Genomic DNA, 19,044 nt, shown 5'->3' on the forward strand with positions numbered 1-19,044 from the left:
AACAAAACACTTCTCAATGGAGTAATCCCAGACAGACAGCGAGGAGAGGGGCTCTGCTTGGCCGCCTGGGTGAGGGGGACTGGAAGGAATCCAACACGGTGGAACGTGAATTTGCTGATTTCCAGAAACATATCAGGATGCATAATCCCCTCCAATCCCCTTAGGCTACTGCGCAGCAGTCCTTCCAGTTCCCGGGGCACTGCCCTCGGCCACCTCACCTGCCCAGCACCTCCTCCCCACCTGTACCTCAATGGTGTACTGCTCAAAGATGCGCAGCTGCAGGAAGATGTCCAGCTTGATCTTTCGCTCATGGAACAGCTCCTCCATCTGCACCTGGGCGTCGTCGAGCTGCTGCAGCACCGACTCGATGTGGCTGATGGAGCTACTGTGGGGCGTCTTGTTGCTGGACACAGCCGAGTCCCTGTGGCAGAGCCGGGGAGAGAAGGGAGGGGCCTTGACATGTTCACAGTGACAGAGGAGCAGGGGGCCTTCCTCGTCTGAGTGAGGGGGACGGGAATCTACTGTGAACCTGGGACTGTCTGCTCAGTAGGTGAGCCAAAGCTACTGTACTCTCTTTGGGGTTCACAGCACTATAGCTCTAAGGCTTGCTGCTGTCCAGACAGAATCATGACAGGATTAAATGAAATAATGCATGCAAAAGGGCTCCACAAACGTTACAGAAATAGAATGGTTCCACACATATATGTAGTCTAATATATACATATTTCAAGACACATATACACAAATACACATATCACAATACATAAGGGTAGATAAATTAAGGCATATGTAAAAAAAAAATCCTTCCTAGTTTTACCTCACAGGATCATGGTTAAAATGAGATCATGGCTGCCAAAATTATTCATCCCCTTCGTTAAGTCCATGCCAAAGTTATGGGCTAGTGTTATTACACAGGCTTCAAGCTGTACTCAGGAAAGCTTGGGGTCTGGAGGCTGCAAGCCTGGCTTAAGTCTCCCTCTGACATATATGGGCTGGTGACCTTGGGAAATCACCTCCCTGAGGCCCAGCTGCCTCCTGTAAAGTGGGCTTAATAATCCCTGCCCTACTCACGGCACAGTTTGCTATTAAAGAAGATGGCATGTGTAACCGCGCTTTGTGACCAGGAACGTGCTGTATGAATGACTGTTAATCCTGAAAGGACTGTGATATGTCAGGTGCTGACTGGAGATGGGTCCAGCTGTGGAGTAGAAGCTAGGGCACAAGAAGCTGGACAACCAACAAAGGCTTCAGAGAGGGTGAGCCCAGAATTGGGTGTTAGAAGAAAAGGATGAGCTGAGTAGATGAGAGGAGTGGGCTTTCTGAGCAGAGAGGGTCTATACAAAAGAAGCAAGGGGAGGTGGCATGCCACAGAGGGAACCAAGAGATAAACGTATTGATCTGCTTAGACAATTGAGGTGGTGGTGACACCTCCAGAGTCCATTACAATAGGAAAACTGCGGAGTTCAAGAAGTTCAGATTCTACAGGGCCTTGACTGAGTAAGCTAGAGCCCTAGAACTTGAAATAAACAAGCACATTCATTATCTCATGATACCTTAGTTTCTGACACAGTTTAAGAAGTCAGAGGGGAAAAGCATTAGTTTTGAATGGTCTCATCAGCAGCCTTTCTGAAAACGAGGTCCTTCTGGCCTGTGTTTGTCTCAGAAGCAATGGTATCTGAGCTCACACGATTTCTAGACGGAGCATAAAGCCAGTTTGTCAAGAGCCTCCCTTTCTGTCATCTAGAGAGCTTCTGATCCCTCCCTTCTCACCCTGACCTATTTGGGCATGAAAGCCCACTACTGCACAGCTTCCCCCAGCCACGAAAAGAACTCAAGAGGAGTACTCAACACTGTGTATTATGCATTTGCTAAGGAGGGCGGATATGACTATTCTTTCTGACAGCTCCCCTCAGTCTTTCTCTATCACCCAGCTTCCAGAAGGAAGAGGATGATTTCTGGTCACTTTGTTCAGCATCTCTGTCAGTGTCACATTCACTAGGAATCACAGAGATGATATAAAAACTACCTTAGGTGCCCCGGTGATCAGTGCCAGAGGAGTCGTGGAGGCCTAGGGAAGATGTGTGCACTGGTATGTGTGAGGCATCCTGCCAATGTCCACTAGGCATCGTTTGCTTTTTCTCTTTGACTGGTCTTGATATCAGGGAGGGGAGTCCAGGCTAGCATCAGACTGGTGGGGGGACGAACAGTCGCCAGTGGTTCTTGTCACACGCCTATGGTCCTCTCTGAAGTCCGTGGAACTTAAACTTGTGGGACAGGCGTCAGCAACCTCGTTGCCTTTACCATCATTGAGTAGCCTTCAGCCCTCAGGTATGGCGCAAGGTTGGCAGGGGATAAGAGCAAGTGGCAGCTCCACAGACCCAGCCCCACAGAGAGGCTAGCCAAGCTTGTGAAAAGTACTTGGAGAGAAAATGTAAAAGCTATCATGTAATTCTAGAGCTGACAAGCTCCTAAAGTGAACCCCTCAATCACACAGACAAAGCAGCTGAGGCCCAGAGAGGTTAAGTGGCTGCCTACTATTTGGAATTTTCTTCAGAAGCAAGTAACAGTGGAGTTTCCTAGGTAGGCAGACAAAACTGTCACGTATTATATATTCATGACGGTGAACTGGGGGAAGAAGGGAAAGAGGCTGTCTCGTTGGTATGCAAAAGAGGACTCAGAACGTCTCATGTGCATGTTTAGAATAGAAATGATTAATCCAACAGAAAAACATGCCAGGGCCATCTTAAGGTAAGCTCTCATTGTTTATTTAATTGGACAACTGGTATGGGGTGGTGGGGAAGCCCTCTCCAACTGAAGTAATTCCCTCTGGCTCCAGGACTGTCCTGGGACTTGTTGATGAGATTATTTCTGTCCAGAGCTGGCAGAGGTCCCGGCATTCAGTGATTTGAGGCTACAAACAAGTCCCCGCAGGCAGACATCATCAGCACCATCAAATCCGATTTACACAGCACCTGGGCAGAGGGCTGGTTGCTGAGGGCTTGCTCAAGGCCTCATGACACTTTACCCGAGGAGCCGATGCCCTTGACAGGGACAGGAAACTAGACACTGATGCCAACAGAAAGGAGGCAATGGTGTGGATGATTCTAAATGAATATAAGGTATCAGGTAGGATTTTCTAAGATCCCTTCTTAGTTATTTTTGTTTAGGGCAATAGAGAAGGAGTTTTATTTTCTGGGCAGCAAGGAATGGTGGAAAGATCATATGTGGGTAAGTGGAGAGCAGAGTGGGACACATCACACACTCCCTACATTCTAACAGGGCCAAAGGCAACCGTTTGGGGTTACATTTCCCCAACTGGAGCACTAGAGTTCAGAGGCAGCCTGAGAACAGATGCCAAATAACACTATATTCCACAATGGCTATTTCTCCACATGACCAAATATGCCATCATTCTTAATGAAGATACTATTTATTTAAATTTTTGTTGTATTTGTATTACTTATTGATCGCTGAATAATGTCTTCAATGATACATAATGCTTTGAAACATCAGAGCTTTTCCACTGACTCTTCCACTCTAAATTCAAGTTGGGTATGGTGCAGGCACTTTTATATCTGACAGATGGAGAAACCAAAGCTCACACAAGACCACAAAGCTGGCTGCGGCTGAGCCAAGACCAGAACATGATGACTTATCTCGCGTCTAGTCCGAGGCATTTCCCACTGGAAAGCACTGCCCATGCTGACCTGGCCTCGCTGGGCTCCCCCAGGGAGGGAGGCGCTGACCTGAGCTGCTGGATAAGGTCTTCGCCCTCCTTGATGACGTTGAGTGTGGCATCCAGAGTAGCGGTCTGCTGCTGCTGGAACTGCTTGATCAGTTCCTGGACCGCATCCACTGAGTCTGCACAGACATCCTCCAGCATCTCCTTCTGAAGGTCTTCCATCCATGTCCACAGCTGCGGGGGAGAGAGCAGAGACTCCACTCAGGGCACGTGGGAGAGGCCAGGGCTGGGGTTAAGGGCAAGAGTGTGGAACTGAGGTCACCCAACCTACCCTCAACCAGTCAGTGCGGTATCAGACTGTCCTTCTAATCAGCACCCCTACGGGTCAGTTTACATTTCTGTATTTGTATTCACTACGCATCTCTGTTAAGTTTACTCCATTAGTGCTGGCATTCCTGAAGGACAGGAACCACCCTCAGCCTTACTTCCCAGTGGTTTAGGGAAACTGTGGTCTTAGAGCAGGAAGCTCACTCATTTTTGAGCGACTGGGAAGAACAGGAAACTGGTGATGGACAAATATTATTTCATCTTTCACAAAGGACAGCTCTGTATACTTCCTCCAGGCAGCTAGATGCTGATTCCTAGAAATGTATCATGATTTTACAAATATGTAAGAAAGAATGTGACACTCAGTAAGAACCAAGTGAAGATTAATTAAGAAAATATGTGCTATGCTAAATTATTTTGTTCTTTTCAGGATTGCTTGGTTGGTTAGAAAGTTGAATGCTAAAGACGTAGCTTATCTTAATTTCAATGTAACTATGAGACATTTCTCCCAATATATTCAAGATGATGAAATGCAGTCAGGATGATATTACTGGTCAGACAACTTTAAAAGAGCTAAGTATAGCACTTTGAATGGAATAAGTACTGAAAATGATGGAGTTGAATTGAATTACTGAAAATTCATTTATTAATAGCTCTTCCTCATACTGAAAATAGATCTCCAGTGGCCTGCCACAGTGCTCCTCTTCTAACTGCTCTCATTGAGCATTTGCATGAATTGTAGAGGGAAAGATGAGTCTGATGTTTGCTTAGAAACAAGGAATCTTCACTTGACTAGCAGGAAAGATAAGCTCATGGCTCTACCAGGAGAAAAGCCAGTAGAGAGAAAAAATTCATAGAAGGAGCCAGGAGATGTGGATTGTGGCCTCTGTTCTTCCTATAACTTGTGGTGCCTTTGAGTAAATCACTATACCCTTTGCTCTCCAAGACTTCGTGTGTAAAATAGGCTGGGGAGAGCATAAAATAAAATGGTTAGTTACCTTATGGTTCTAACATTCTGTAAGTTTCCCATGTTAAAAACATGGACAGGGCTTCCATGGTGGTACAGTGGTTGAGAGTCCGCCTGCCGATGCAGGGGACACGGGTTCGTGCCCCGGTCTGGGAGGATCCCACATGCCGCGGAGGGACTGGGCCCGTGGGCCTTGGCCGCTGGGCCTGCACGTCCGGAGCCTGTGCTCCGCAGTGGGAGAGGCCACAGCCGTGAGAGGCCCGCGTATCCCAAAAAAACAAAACAAAACAAAACAAAACAAAAAACAAAACCATGGATAAATATTCACCTTAAGAATACTATTGCATCTTGTTGGTTCTCAGTATGATAAATCATGGTATGGCCTTTGGAACAAGGGATTAAAAAAGAGACAATAAAGAGAGACAAAAATAGTCTTCAGATCTTGGACAAGTTATTCTTTGTTCTTTAGAGAGGAAAGGCCCTGAGGGTGGCAGAAGAGGTTGAGTTCACAAGATTGACGAGCCCTCGAGGTAGCAAATAATGGGGTATAAAGAATGTTCTTTTTGGACAGGCGAAAACCTCTCTGAGCCTCAGTTTCCTAATCTACAAAATGGGAAGAATAAGATTTGCCCTGCTCACTTCAAAGATTAAGAGAAATAAATTATTTACTTATTATCAATGCTTTAAATAAACAAATAGCATTATCAATAAGCCTATAACATTGTGATGATAGCTATAAGGAATACGAATTATTATTATTCAGTGTTCCTGTCATTTAGTAGCTTGTGTCTGGTTGTAATTAATTCAGTTTATTTTCTTTACAAATAAGTTTTTCTTGTAAAACACAAAACAAGTTTTCCAGACCATTTAAGCTGGGATACATATTCCTACAGGTATGAATGTATACATTTCAAACCAGTATGAAATTAGGAAGTTCAGGATATTGGTCACTATAACTTAAAATTACTTCAGACTTTCTGGCTGTCATTTTGCCTAGAGTAAAACCATTTTCCAGATGTGCTGAAGTCCTTGGGTATGAGATAACAGAATCTCTGAAAAATTATTGTATAGAGAGGCGATATAGCATAGTAGTTAAGAGTTTCAGACCCCACACAACATTGTAAATCAACTATACTTCAATTAAAAAAATAAAGAAAAAAAGAAAGAAAGAAAGAAAAGAAAAAAAAAAGAAAAAAGAGAAGAAAAGAAGAAAGAAAGAAGGAAATAACGAAAGGGTTTCAACCCCCAGTTCTACCACATATTTCCTATATAACCTTGAGTAAGTAACCTACCGTCTTTGCACCTCAGTTTCCCTTGTAAATAAAATGGGAACAGTAACAGTTCTTACACCCACAGAGTTGTAAAGATTACTAATAAGTTGATATATATGTGTGTGTTATGTCTGTGTGCATATACATACAAGTAAGTGAGATATATGTGTGTGTATGCAGATATATATACACACTCTACATTTACATAACATATATATACCAATAAATATATATACATATGTATTTATTTGTACACATACACACAGACATCCACACACAGATGTATTATATCACTTAGAAACAGTGCCTGGCGTATAGTAAGTGCTATGCAAGTGCTAGATGTTATTATATTTAAAAGGTATTTTTCATGCAAGCCACCTCTAGTTCCCACTAGAAGACAGAGGGAAAGTTTGAAATACTCCTTCATTTTGAAATTGGCACAAGATCAATACTGGATTTGGTCTTTCAAATATGCTAGGATGAGCTGGGCCCCTCTTTTCTGTTTTTGCAGCTTTGTCCTGGGATATCTAAAGAAAGCCTAGAGACTGAAAAGTCTAGATATTTCTTTAAAAAAAAAAGCAAGAAAAGAAAAGACTATGTGAAGAGAGAGAGAGATTAAAATTGTGGACAGGAAGCAGGGCACTTAAGAAAAATATACTTAATGTGTCAACGGAGGACAGGCGCTGAGATGGAAGATTGCTCAGGATGAGGCTGGCACTCCCGTTACAGGAATAAGAGACAGAGGACAGAGGCTTACAGATATCTTGAGGATTTTATTTTATTTAGGATAATTTTATTCTCAGTACCATCCTTAAGCTATTTTAATGGCTTCACAGCTTGGAGTTCCTTCCCCCCCCCTTCTTTAACAAAAACTTGAACACCTCTGGTGTAGGTCTAGGGAAGAAAGTCAGCATCGTTCTCTTCTGAGGAAATCCACCATGACTCATGACACTCCCTCCGCCTGGTGGTCATGCAGCTAAATCGTAGGGACAGTCAAAGACCAAACTTGCCAAAGATGAGGTGTCAGTGTTACAAACAAAAAGACTAGAGAAAGATTGGGTACGTCCGATAATACACTGACCTCAGGAGCCAATATCATTTAAAAACTGTGTCCTCCCCACCAGAATTCTCTGATTAATGAATTGAAGTTGATTTCTCAGATTTCTGGCCATATAGTCTACTATATTATAAAGAAACTCTTGTCTAAGGTAGATTAAAACCTACTGCTAAGGAAAATCAGCTAAGAGATAAACAATCAAGTACAACGTTAGATGCCGCTCAGCCCAGTAGTCAGCAGCCTGATAAGGAAAGGAAGTGGCCAGTCTACCTTCAAGAGGATAAAATGTCAAATAAAATTGCTAGGGAATTTGACTCAGAGAAAGGCAAGGGGATTACAGCACCAGAGACAAAGGGTTAGTGACATTTTTCTCTATTTTTCCTTCTGTAGAAACAAAACAAAACAACCCAGAGAGAAAGGAGTTGTTGAATGGAATTGATATTTACTGGAGATAATTCTTGATTCTTCCCTTGTCTGGCTAGTTCTATACTCATGGGAAAACTACTTTACTTCAATTACTTCATACTTAAAGTGCAGGTGCATTAGTGTGTTTGTGTAGGTGTGTGTTTGTGATTTCTCTCACTTATCTCTCAAATCCCTTCCAACTCTAACACGCTATGGTTTCTCTTCAGAAACTGAGGTAAAGAAGAGGGTAGTAATAGAAATGATTCTCTAAACTGAAGAACTGCAATCACGGCTTTCACACCAAGACACCAAAAGTTCGCAACAGTTCAAGGATAATTGCACCACCAAGTTACTATTTACCACCTGGAAAGCTTGAGTAGGGAGCCACAGGGAATCCCGAGAAACATGCACACAGTCACCCCCTGGTGTCAACAAGCTTAAATCACATGCTCATAATTTTGTAAGCACCTTTGAAGCATAAAGGGAACGAACGTAAACGTCAGTGTCACTGAACTATGAGTAAGGATCCATATTCCATTCCTTGGGCTGTAACTTTTCTACTGTCTAAATTTCCTGTAGGTTTCCTTCTGTGTATGTCTATCTGACTTATCCTTGAAGAGCATACCTAGACTGCTTCGAAAGGAATACAAATCAGAGAGCCACGTCTATTATTACTTTACTCATTATCAGGAGCCGATGAGACTGAGTCAGAATGATCTCACACTTCAAGCTATCACAAGGCATTGCCAGAACAAGGTGACATCATGGAGTGAGTGAGGCAGCTTGGGAGCAGCCTCCACGTTTCTTCCTACTGTCTTCCACATCCTCTTAACCCTCTGCTTATCTAGAGTCTAACATATTAGCACTGCACCTTTGCCATCAACCCACCTGCTTCCCAGAAAGAACCTCCTGTTTCACCCATTTCCAGACCCTCTCTTCTTTTTTATTTTTTCTACCGAATAGGAAAACGTAATATTTATTTCCCAACCTGTTTTATGAGACAAGCATAACTTTGATCCCCAAATCTGACATGGACTTACAAAAAGGGAAAATTATAGATGGAGCCAACATAAAAATAGGATTGTCAGACCCTCTCTTCTTGATCAAACACACCTGTACGAGGACCATTCTTTCAGGGTTCTGCTCTCTGTTTGGCAATAAGTATTTGTTCCATGCTGATATATACACTGAGATGGCTTTATGTGCCCTTTCTCTCAGAGAACACATGTAATTGTGGCCAAAAATACCTACATCCAAAAGAATGAGCCTAATTTGAGAATTTCTAGAACTTTGGCAGGGGGAGAGTTAAGGCAGCCTTTCAATGCCCTACCTAAGGTGAGCTCTAAGACTGAAACCAGTGAGTTCAGGAAGGGCCAGTGCATGGACCCCATTCTGCTTGTATAGTGGGGAGCCTGAGAAAAGGGCAACTGAAAAGGGCAGGGAGGGACAAAGAAGGGAGAAACTAGGAGATTTGTAGAAATAATGAGGCTTAGGGATGACTGGTTAAGGAAAGAGGTAATTTTACTCCATCACCTTCTCCTGCTGATTGGCTGTACCACTTGCACAGCTCTGGTAGGCATTGTGCTGATACAACTGGCTGACCCCCAGAGATGCAGAAAGGAGCACCAATTCCACAGGATGAATCGTCCCTCCCTCATTCTGAAGAAATCATTTTTCTTTGGCATTGACTACCAGCTTTTATTTCTTAAATAAACACCATATCAGTTTAGCAACTGAAATAGAGGATGAAGCTGTTTTGTTCTTGAGGCCATTATGTCTTTTGAAGACTGATTTAGTTTTGGTTGTACAGTGGGTGAGTAGAGAAACATGTATATACGTGAGTGTCCGTGGCATTTGTGGTATGTGTGTGTATACCTATTTGAGAAGGAAACAGCATGAAAGAATGATTTCACTGGGTTATAAACAAATGGAAATGGGCATTTAATTAAACTACCTAATAAAGAGCTGAGGTTGATTATCTTGGCCACGTTCCTTAGTTAATTTGACTCTCATATTATGATTGCAAAAATATCTAAAAATGGATATTTTGAAAACCCAGCAACTGCAGCATTTCCATGGAAACACAGCAAGGAGAGAGAATTCTGTCTGGACAATCTCTGCAGAGCAGATGACACTTGCTACAAATGCCTTTTCCCTGGACAAAGAAAATGAGGACTTGGGTAAATGCTTCTCCCTATATCCTCCCCTAGCTCTCCAGACCAGCAGACAGCCAGCTGGCCTCTTGTCCCCAGGCAAAAAGAAGACATTTGAAAGTTCAGCACAATTTGTATTAATAGCTGAGGTTCTGGGTACTTAAGAAGGTTCCAAGCACATGTTTGTCTCTTCTCTTTATTATGTAGCTCTTCTCTCTAAGTAGGGATGGGAAGTCTTGTTTTTATAAAATAACATTTATTGAGATTGTTCCTGATTTTCAATTGAAAATATCATTGAAGAAAACTTATAAAACAAATAAAATATGCAAAGGAAAATTAAATCACCCATAACGTTCTTAGCTTCTTTGTATACCGCTTTCTAGCCTTTATTCTATGTGTGTGATCAAAATTGAGGCCATGGTGGATATACAGTTTTTTATATGTTATACCACAAGCCCTCTCTCATGCCATTCATGATCTTTGACAGTGTGATTTATAATAACTGTATAATATTTCACTCTATAGATTTACTATGATTTGTTTAATGAGTCACTTAACATGGAATATTTAGATGGTTTCTAATGTATTCAAGGTTATTAATAACACTGCAGTGAAGTAGTTAGAAGGCTTTAACCCTCCAGACTCCTTTAGTCACCAAGAATTCACAAAGCAGGCAAACAGAATCAAGCAGACTCTTCAATCTGCAGAAGAAATGAGCTTGGAGGATGTCTTCTTCACACTTTCCTTCGGTTTCCTCTCTGATCCTAATTAGAGTACATCTTTAGCAAAACTGAGCAGAAGATTATATATTATATAATTGAATATTATAATATATTATATTATATATATATTATATTATCAGGAAGGGCCAATTATATTTGAATTATAATCGAATATAATTGAATATATAACATATATAATAATATTCACTCTATTTACTGTAAGAGAGAAAAACATCCATAGCAACTCAAAATTCCCTCACAGACTTGTAGACTAGTAAACTTGGCTACTAATCTTGCCTTGAGTAAAATGCCAGAAGTTTGCCTATAGAGTCAAGAGGAAGGAGTCGAGAGTTAACAGACCCGGATCGCACAGGACTCACACTTAGCAAGGTTTGAGAGGTGGTGTGTCCTGAGAGGTAGTAAACAGAATAGGGAAAGAGCAAACTACAGGACTTCCTTCTCCATTAGCCCTCCAAGGATGCTGACTTCTGCCCTAATAATCCATTTCTGCCTGCCATACAGGCTCTAGAGGAAAGGCCCCACAGGCAATTCAGATTCCCCACCTGCCCTTCTTTGTTTTCACTGTCTGTAGGGTTCAAGTCAAAGAACTGGAGTAGACGAACCATGTGATTGAATGGGCTTCCCCCGCCTTTTTAAATTTTATTTTTTATTTTTTTCAGAGAAACGACTGATTTCTCATTGTCAAGTAAACCTGTTCAATATTTATTCAGCGTCACTATGTATCTGACACAGCAGGAGAAATATACAGTAGGATCTGTATCTACACATCTAAACCCACATGTGTACGCTCCATCTGAGCACCTCCAATTTAACGAGGAAGCTCCAGTCACTTCAGTGAGATCCCAGCATCTTGATGAGGTATGCACACAGTGCTCCTGTCCCGTCTGGGTGGGAAGTTGGAAGCCCCAGGGAAGAATTTCAAGGAAAAATGATGCCTGAGTTGAGTCCTCAAGTTCCTTATTAACCCGGCATTAGAGATGCTCTAAAAATAAACTTGGGGGGGGGAGTTTTCTGCTAGGAAAAAAATGGGTATTAGTATTGTACTGCTCAATTTTGTAATAGTCATCATAATTATCACAGGGTAACAGAGCGTAAGTAATTTTCCCAAAGGCACACAGCATGCTCAATGAAGATCTAGATCTGGAAATCTGACCTCCCTGGCATCTAAGATCTTGCTGTACTTAACAGGTGTGTGTATAACACATATGCCTAAGTGTGTACACACATACACACGTCTTATTCTCTACTCTGCCTAAAAGGGGCCTCAGACAGACTAGTTTGGGGATGGGAAAGTAGCTGAGAGAAAACATGCAGATATAAAGTCCTGTGGGATGGCCCCTGTGAGCATCCCCTCCACAATAGCCACTCAAAATGATGTTTTTCTTTCCATCCTGAAAAAAAAAGTCAGAGTCTGTATGATCTGAGAGTTGCAGACCTCTTGAATAGAAAGAGCCTCACAATCACACATCCCTTTGCACCCAGGCAGGACTGCTCCTAATTTCTCTCACATTTTGAGGTCCCGAAGAAAAGAGACTATGCTACTTCCTGACAGCCTCCTGTCTCAATGAATTCCCTGGTGGAGAAAAGTCCTCCAAGTCTCTGTTTCCTGGCCTTTCTATGAAAGGCAAATGAGAAAAAGCATGGGCTTTGGAGTCAGATTTGGGATCAGTCCCTACATTTACGACATCCTCACTACAAGACCCTGGACAAATTATTAATTTCTCTGATCTTTAAAATTAGAATAAAAAATGACAATTCTCATGGCTATCGACTAGACAGATAAATAGTCAAGCGCACTGCAGGGGCTCATCCATTTTAGTTCCCTCTCCCTTTCTTCACCTGCTCCCAGTATCATGCTGCTCCCTTTGGTACTATTTGATATGAATGTGGTTGTATACGCTGAGCCACGGTGGGAAAACAAGTCTCAGGTTTAAATAAGACCCCAGGCTTAGCAAGGTTTGAAAGCTCTCTGGGAAAACAATGGTTAATAACTGCATCCCCGACTATTCCTGTGTGCCACACCACCAGCCCTGGGAACACTTTGCTTTTCTCAGCTAAGAGCTACCCTCCCCATCAAGCCCCTGCTTTGGGGTTTTAAAAGGTAATGAGGAAAAATGAGCAAGGAGAAGAAAGAAGAGCAGAGGACAGGAGGAGATACAAGAGGGAAAAAGGAGGACAGAATGTGTGGTAGCAGGTAAGAGCATGTGCGCAGAGTTTAGGGAGATGGCTCAAGGCTCTGCTGCACTGGCAGCTCTGTAGCCTTAGACAAGTTCTTTTCTGGGCCTTAGTTTCCCCATTTGAAAATATGTTCAATAAAGTCTGTCATCATGAGATTCTCATGAGGATTACACGAGATGATGTATGTGTCTAACAACTAGTAGGTACTCGATTAGAAAAAACTACTACCTAATATACATTGAGTGCTTACCATTAACCAAATCTTTAGCCTAGGTAAATCACCTGTATCACCTCAGGCTTAACTTATTATTATTATTAATTATTATTATCAGTATCAAATAAAGAAGAAGAGGAGGAGAAGAAAAAGAAAGGAATCTTGAATTCACATTGGAACCATAAGGGGCCTTAGGGCCATTGAGTCCGACTGCATAATTTTATAGATGAGGCAACCCAAGGCCAGAGACACAGTGATTTGCACAAGCTCACAGGGTTCTATAGCAGCAGGATCTGGACTGGATCCCAGCCTCCTAGTTTCATGTACAGAAGGTGGGAGATGCCGCTAGAAAGGGTTCCCGGGAGCCTCAGTCACCTTTTCAGGAGTGGCACTTCCATGGAAACTAACCTCATGCATCACCTCTCTAGGCAGCCAACACCCTCACAGCCCTCACAAGGAACATGACGCCTGTTCATTCATACTCCATTCTCTCACCCACAGGCTCATAATTAAAAGAGAATACACACGCCTTTGGTTTCTGAGACCATTATTAAGAACTGGGTGAGCCACAAGCAAGCAGACAGCCAGGCAGGAAGACCTGGATTAAAGCTAATCCCCTTGCTCTACAGACACTCATCAGAGAGTGGTCGTAGGTCCCACAGAGAGGAAGCAGAGCCAGCTTCACGGGGCTCCCCAGCCCTTCATCTGCCTGGGGAATCGCAGTTTAGAAAACATTATCTTTTCATGTTTATCTCTGATAGGCACTGCAATGATTTGCATTCATTCCTACAAAGTGTCAGAAAAGCCTGGGAAGGAGTAACAACCAGGCTTCTTAATGCATTTCAAATATCAAAAATCAACTTAATTAACTAGGGTACAATCCAACTTTAATTAATACTCCATTCAAATGAATTCCTGGGGGGAACACAGGCATGCACACACATAATGAGTTCATCTGCCAAGGGTGTTATTACAGAAGATGCCAACGTGCCTCCTCACTGGCCACTTACTCAATCTCAGAGTGCCCCGTGTTAATCAGAACCGAAGAGCAACCGCACGTTTGCAACCCTCCTCCTCTCTATGGGCCCTTCTGCCCTGCCAACAATGCAACGTGATCCATCCTCCCCTCTCCTGTCTCCACTTTGTGAATGATTCGGGGACCGGATTTAAGCCCAGCTGGCTTCCTCCTGCATGGAAGGCACCCCAGTCCCCCCTTCCTTCAATGGCTGTCACTCCACGATGAGAAAGGTGAGGACCATTTCACTTTGATAGCACCCTGTGGCAGACCTCATTAAGAAGATTTAATCCTCTGTTTAAAAAAAAAATACAATAAAAACATAGAACAGATTTGCAAACTCTGTATGTTCCTTGCTGGTAGCAAAGATAATCAAAGTTTTGCAGGACTCTAATTTTTGACAGGAAACAGCAACCAAGAAAAATTGGGTGTGGGGTGGGAAGGGAGTCTCTGATCCTCTAATATTGCCTCTTACGGCGACTATTTCTATATCAGGGATCCCCAAATTCCTCCAGCTGCAGACTAAATGCTCTAACAGACTCCCCAAACCACCTGCCTTCCCAAGCCCCCTCCTGACGAGAGATGCGGAGGAAATTTTGCCCCATATTGGTAGAGACCTCAATTCAGGTTATCAGGGGCAAACTGTTAATATCATCAACCTTAGGAGGCTAGTAATCCCCAGACCACCCAGGACCCCAGGCAGACCTCGGCGGCTAGGAAACTGCCCTGACCTTCGCTGGAACAAAGCAGCCCAGCCAACACCCCTCCTCTGCTCGCTGCCCTTACCTCTTTGGTGTGAGTGTGGAAGGAGACGGACATGTCCAGCAGAAGCTTCCGCTGCTCCACCCTACGCACAAAGTCTTGGATGCGCACCTCCAGATGCCGAGCTGCCTTGTAGATCTCCTCCGGGTCACATTCCCCTGTCTGAGCCAGCTGCTCTGCCGCTTCTAGGAGCTTGTCCGCATTGGTGTAAGTATTCTGCCAGCAACGACAGTGAGGGGAAGTCAACTTGCAGTCACAAACCGAGCTTCGCGCCTTCGCCCAGCACCCACCCCGGGCTGCCCAGAGCTGGGCGTGGGCGCCGAGCCCAGAGCTCCCTGATTTGGCACGGGGGAGCTCAGCGCCCAGCTCACCCACCGCCTCTCGGCAAGCCAGCAGCCTGCGTGGCAGCTTGGAACAAGTGGGCGCTAGCTAGGTGCCTTCTGCATCCCTGGGATTTCTCCCAGGTGGGCCGTGCCTGGAAAGAAGCGAGGAGACACGCTAGAATCCCCATTCCTTGGCCGCGCGCCCTGACCCCCTACTCTTACGGAGATCCATCACTGCCCTCCCATCTCAGGCTGTAACTGCCAGAGTTGGAAATACCTCCTCCACGAAGATCGGCTGGGTCTCTATATGAGAACACCAGGGAAATAATAACTGGGAGACTTGCTCGACTTTTCCCCCAAGTCCCTTGTAACTACTGGTGTTTATCTTTTGGAAGGGAGCTATCTCTTTGGAGGGGAAAGGGTCAGCAACTCAGGGAACCGACAGAAGGAAGCAGCCACAGCCAGAGTGAGGAGATGCAGGCTACTCCCCGTGCGCCCAGCAAAGGCTTAAAGCTCGCAGGAAGGTTGGGGATGAGTCTGGTGATTTTGTTTATCTTAAGCTACCACAGGCACACACACATTTACACATGCACACACTCACTCTCACACACACTCTCCCCCCAGTCCCTGTCTGTATCCTCCAGAGCAGTTTAAAAGGCAACCAACTTGTAATTATTGCCCATCAGGATGGAGTCACTGCCTCCGCAATACCTATATTCCAGTTATTACATGTATGCCACGGATACAACTTTCCTCACTAGGCTTCCCTTAAAAAAGATCTCCAGACAGACCCTGGATTAGAGTTGGTGACTCAGGTGTACATTATATTTCTTAATATCCCTATAGCGGCACAATGACCTACAGAATGGTGAACAAGTGGTTACTGGTGATGGTGTGAATCCGGCGGCAGAAACAGTCAGGATCGAACACAAAATGAGTGGAGAACTAGAATGGATTTTGGAGTGATGGCTGTATGGTGCTTTACTTTGCACATATCTGAAGTGGCCTCCGCTCCCCATAGAGTTCTTTAGATTCACCTGAAGACCTGGGTGTTAAAGGTTGAATTGTGTCCCCTCTAAATTCACACGGTGAAGTCCTAACCCCCAGTACCTCAGAATGGGACCCTTATTTGGAATCAGTTATTGCAGATGTAATTAGTTAAGATCAAGTCATAGTGAAGTAGGGTGGACCCCTAATTCAATATAACTACTGTCTTTCAAAAAAGAATGCCACATGAAGAGACAGACACGTGCTCAGGGAGAACACCGTGTGAAGCTGAAGGCGGGGATCGGGGGATGTGTCTACAAGACAAGGAATGCCAAAGAGTGCCCGCCAGCAAACCGCTGGAAGGTAAGAGAGGCATGGAACAGATTCTCCCTCATATCCCTCAGAAAAAAACAACCCTGCTGACACCTTGTTCTTGGACTTCTAGCCCCCAGAACTGTGAGGCGATACATTTCTGTTGCTTAAGTCACCCAGTGTGTGGTACTTTGTCACGGCAGCCCTAGCACACTAATACACCAGGTGGAAGACCCCAGAGACTGCTGACCCAGCTTCCTGATGGAACTGCAGAGGATGAGCAGGCTTGCAGCGAACGCTTGTCATGGCCTCAGGGGATGCCAAGAGAGGCCCTAGTGGATCTTTAAGGAATGCCATCTGACAAGAAACTGCCCAAGGTAAACACTGTCCCCAGAGCAGGTGAGATGGGGCTGGGGCTGGGAGTGGGGATGAAAAAGGAAGAAAAATCCTTCAGCTCCACTTGGGGGATTCATGGAGAAACAGATGATACTTGTGAGAGGAAAGAGGCTTTGCCACTGAGTTAAGTAAGAGTATATTGATTCTGGAAGGCAAATGTACTTCCTAAGTACTCAGAGTCATGATGGAAATGCCGGGAGAGATGGGAAATGATAGGCGGGAGGAGACCTCTGGGGCTGTGGGCCAGGTTAAGGAAGCCTCTTAGCGGGTTGCCTGCAATTTCTAGTAAATAAACCCAGAGCTGATGGGAGAGAGTTTTTTCAAGGATCTTTCAAATCTTTCACTTTAAACTTTAGGGAATCTCAAGAAATCCCCAAAAAACCCGAGGTTGTGACTTTGTAGTTTCTAGCCAATAAATAAAAACTTATGCCAAGCCAAAGCAAGCTTGCTTTCAAGTTAAGTTTGGGACCAATAAGAGGTAAATAAAAAGCAAAAGTGAAGTTTCCGCTGCATGTAAGGTGGATAACTTGTCCTGGTTTGCCCAGGACTTTTCTGGTTTCAGCACTGAAAGTCCCGCGTCCTGGAAAGCCTGTCAGTCCTGGGAAAATCAGGATGGCTGGTCAACCTAACACATACCCAACACTGTAGGTGTCTCAGGAGTACAGATACATATACGATGTATATTGCCTCAAAGGAGAATAAAATCACCCTTGAGAGAAATAATGTGACAACGCATTAAATGGGACAAGCAGCACAATAATTAGGGATTAACGTTTCTTGGCATGATACAGGTGCTAAGAAGAAAATGAGTGAAAACCAAATAATAGTAGCCGATAATGACTGAATACTTCTCACATGCCAAGGACCATATGTATAAACTCGTTTATTCTTCACAATAACCCTAGGAAGTCGATACAGCCATCAGCCCCATTTTACAGATAAAGAAACTGAGGCAAAGAGTATTTCTGGCTAAGGTCACATTTCCCAAAAGTGACAGAAACAAGATTAAAATCTTGTTGTCTGCCTTCAGAGCCCAAGCTCCAAACAAAACTACCCTATCAGATGAAAAGGGGCCTCGCACGCCATGCTAAGGTGTTTTGGTCCAAGGTAATGGGAAAGCACTGACAGCTGTAGGTAGAAGAGAAGTATGACTGGGGTATGGCATCTAGAGACACTACCCTGCCTCTCACAGATGAAGGCAGAAGCCTGAGGATGGGCAGGATTTAGCAGAGAAGGAGGGGTTTCTCATGGACAGGACTGTCTCTCTTTGTGCTCTGTTTATCCCATACCACAGCTGCTCTCATTCTCGTGGTAATGATGTGTTTCCCTGGGTATCTCCCCAGGTACTGGTCTGTGTACCCCTTAAAGGTAGGTCCCATGTCTCACTCACCTCTGGCTCTTCATGCCAGATACCATGGCTGGTATACAATAGGCACTTACTAAATGTCTGTTGAACGAACAAGATTCAGAGATGGGAATGATCGTGTCATGTCTGGATAAGTTGAGCCAACCTGACTAAAATCGGAGAGTGGCAGGAAATCACATTGGATAAGGCAGGGAAGAGCGCGATAATAGATTTTATAGAGAGAAGAACAAGAGAGACAGGGGGGAGGGCAACAGGGCCAGCACTAAAAGCTGGGGTCCCTGCTCTACCCGCTACCCAGCCCTCCTCCCCATCACGACCAGAAAGAGCCTCTTAAATTCAGATCCAGTCCCACCTCTCTTTCACGTAAAACTGTTCAGGGGCTTCCCACTGACTTTGGGGTAAAACAGCTCAGGGTGCCGTGCGAGGCCCTTCTTCACCTGACACTTGCTTCTTCCCTTCAGCTTCAACTCACATCACTTCCCTACAAATAGCCTGTGAAACAAATTGCTTACACTTCCGGAAACTCACAGCACTGAATCTTCCCCCGTGCTTCTGCCTGGGCTGTCCTCCCCCCACTTTTTTTACACGACCAACTCTTACTCACCCTTTAAGACCTAGCCCAGCCCAGGTGTCACTTCTTTCAGGAAGTGTACCCTGAGATCCACTTCTCTCCCAAGGTTGGCTTAGATGAACTCCCCTTAGCTCCAGAGTGACCTGTGCCAACTCCCTCCTTGGTACCTGCCATATTCTAATGCAAATGTTTGCCTTTCTCATCCACTTAGGGGCAGGTAAAGTCTTTCACATCTTTCCCTTAGTGCCTGGCACCAAATAAGTGCTCTATAAAATTTTAGTGAAGGGGGCTTCCCTGGTGGTGCAGTGGTTGAGA

The 19,044-nt window shown here is 44.3% G+C and overlaps 1 protein-coding gene across 5 annotated transcripts in view; it reads right to left on the reverse strand.

Moving 5' to 3' along the window:
* Window positions 1-19,044, reverse strand: part of KALRN (kalirin RhoGEF kinase) — a 513,398-nt gene that overhangs the window by 163,720 nt on the left and 330,634 nt on the right. For 4 of the 5 annotated variants that reach the window (XR_009540742.1, XM_060150454.1, XM_060150451.1 and 1 more), the window contains exons 11-13: window positions 14,799-14,990; window positions 3,708-3,916; window positions 247-421 (exon numbers count right to left, since the gene is read on the reverse strand). Coding sequence is in view for 4 of the 5 variants with exons in the window: in XM_060150454.1 (XP_060006437.1) it covers window positions 247-421; window positions 3,708-3,916; window positions 14,799-14,990 (576 nt within the window). In the remaining variant the exon portion in view is untranslated. The remainder of the gene's footprint in view (window positions 1-246; window positions 422-3,707; window positions 3,917-14,798; window positions 14,991-19,044) is intronic. The other variant, XM_060150452.1, reaches the window with a different exon arrangement.

Source organism: Lagenorhynchus albirostris, chromosome 5 (genome assembly GCF_949774975.1).
Source record: "Lagenorhynchus albirostris chromosome 5, mLagAlb1.1, whole genome shotgun sequence".
NCBI classification, from domain to species: domain Eukaryota; kingdom Metazoa; phylum Chordata; class Mammalia; order Artiodactyla; family Delphinidae; genus Lagenorhynchus; species Lagenorhynchus albirostris.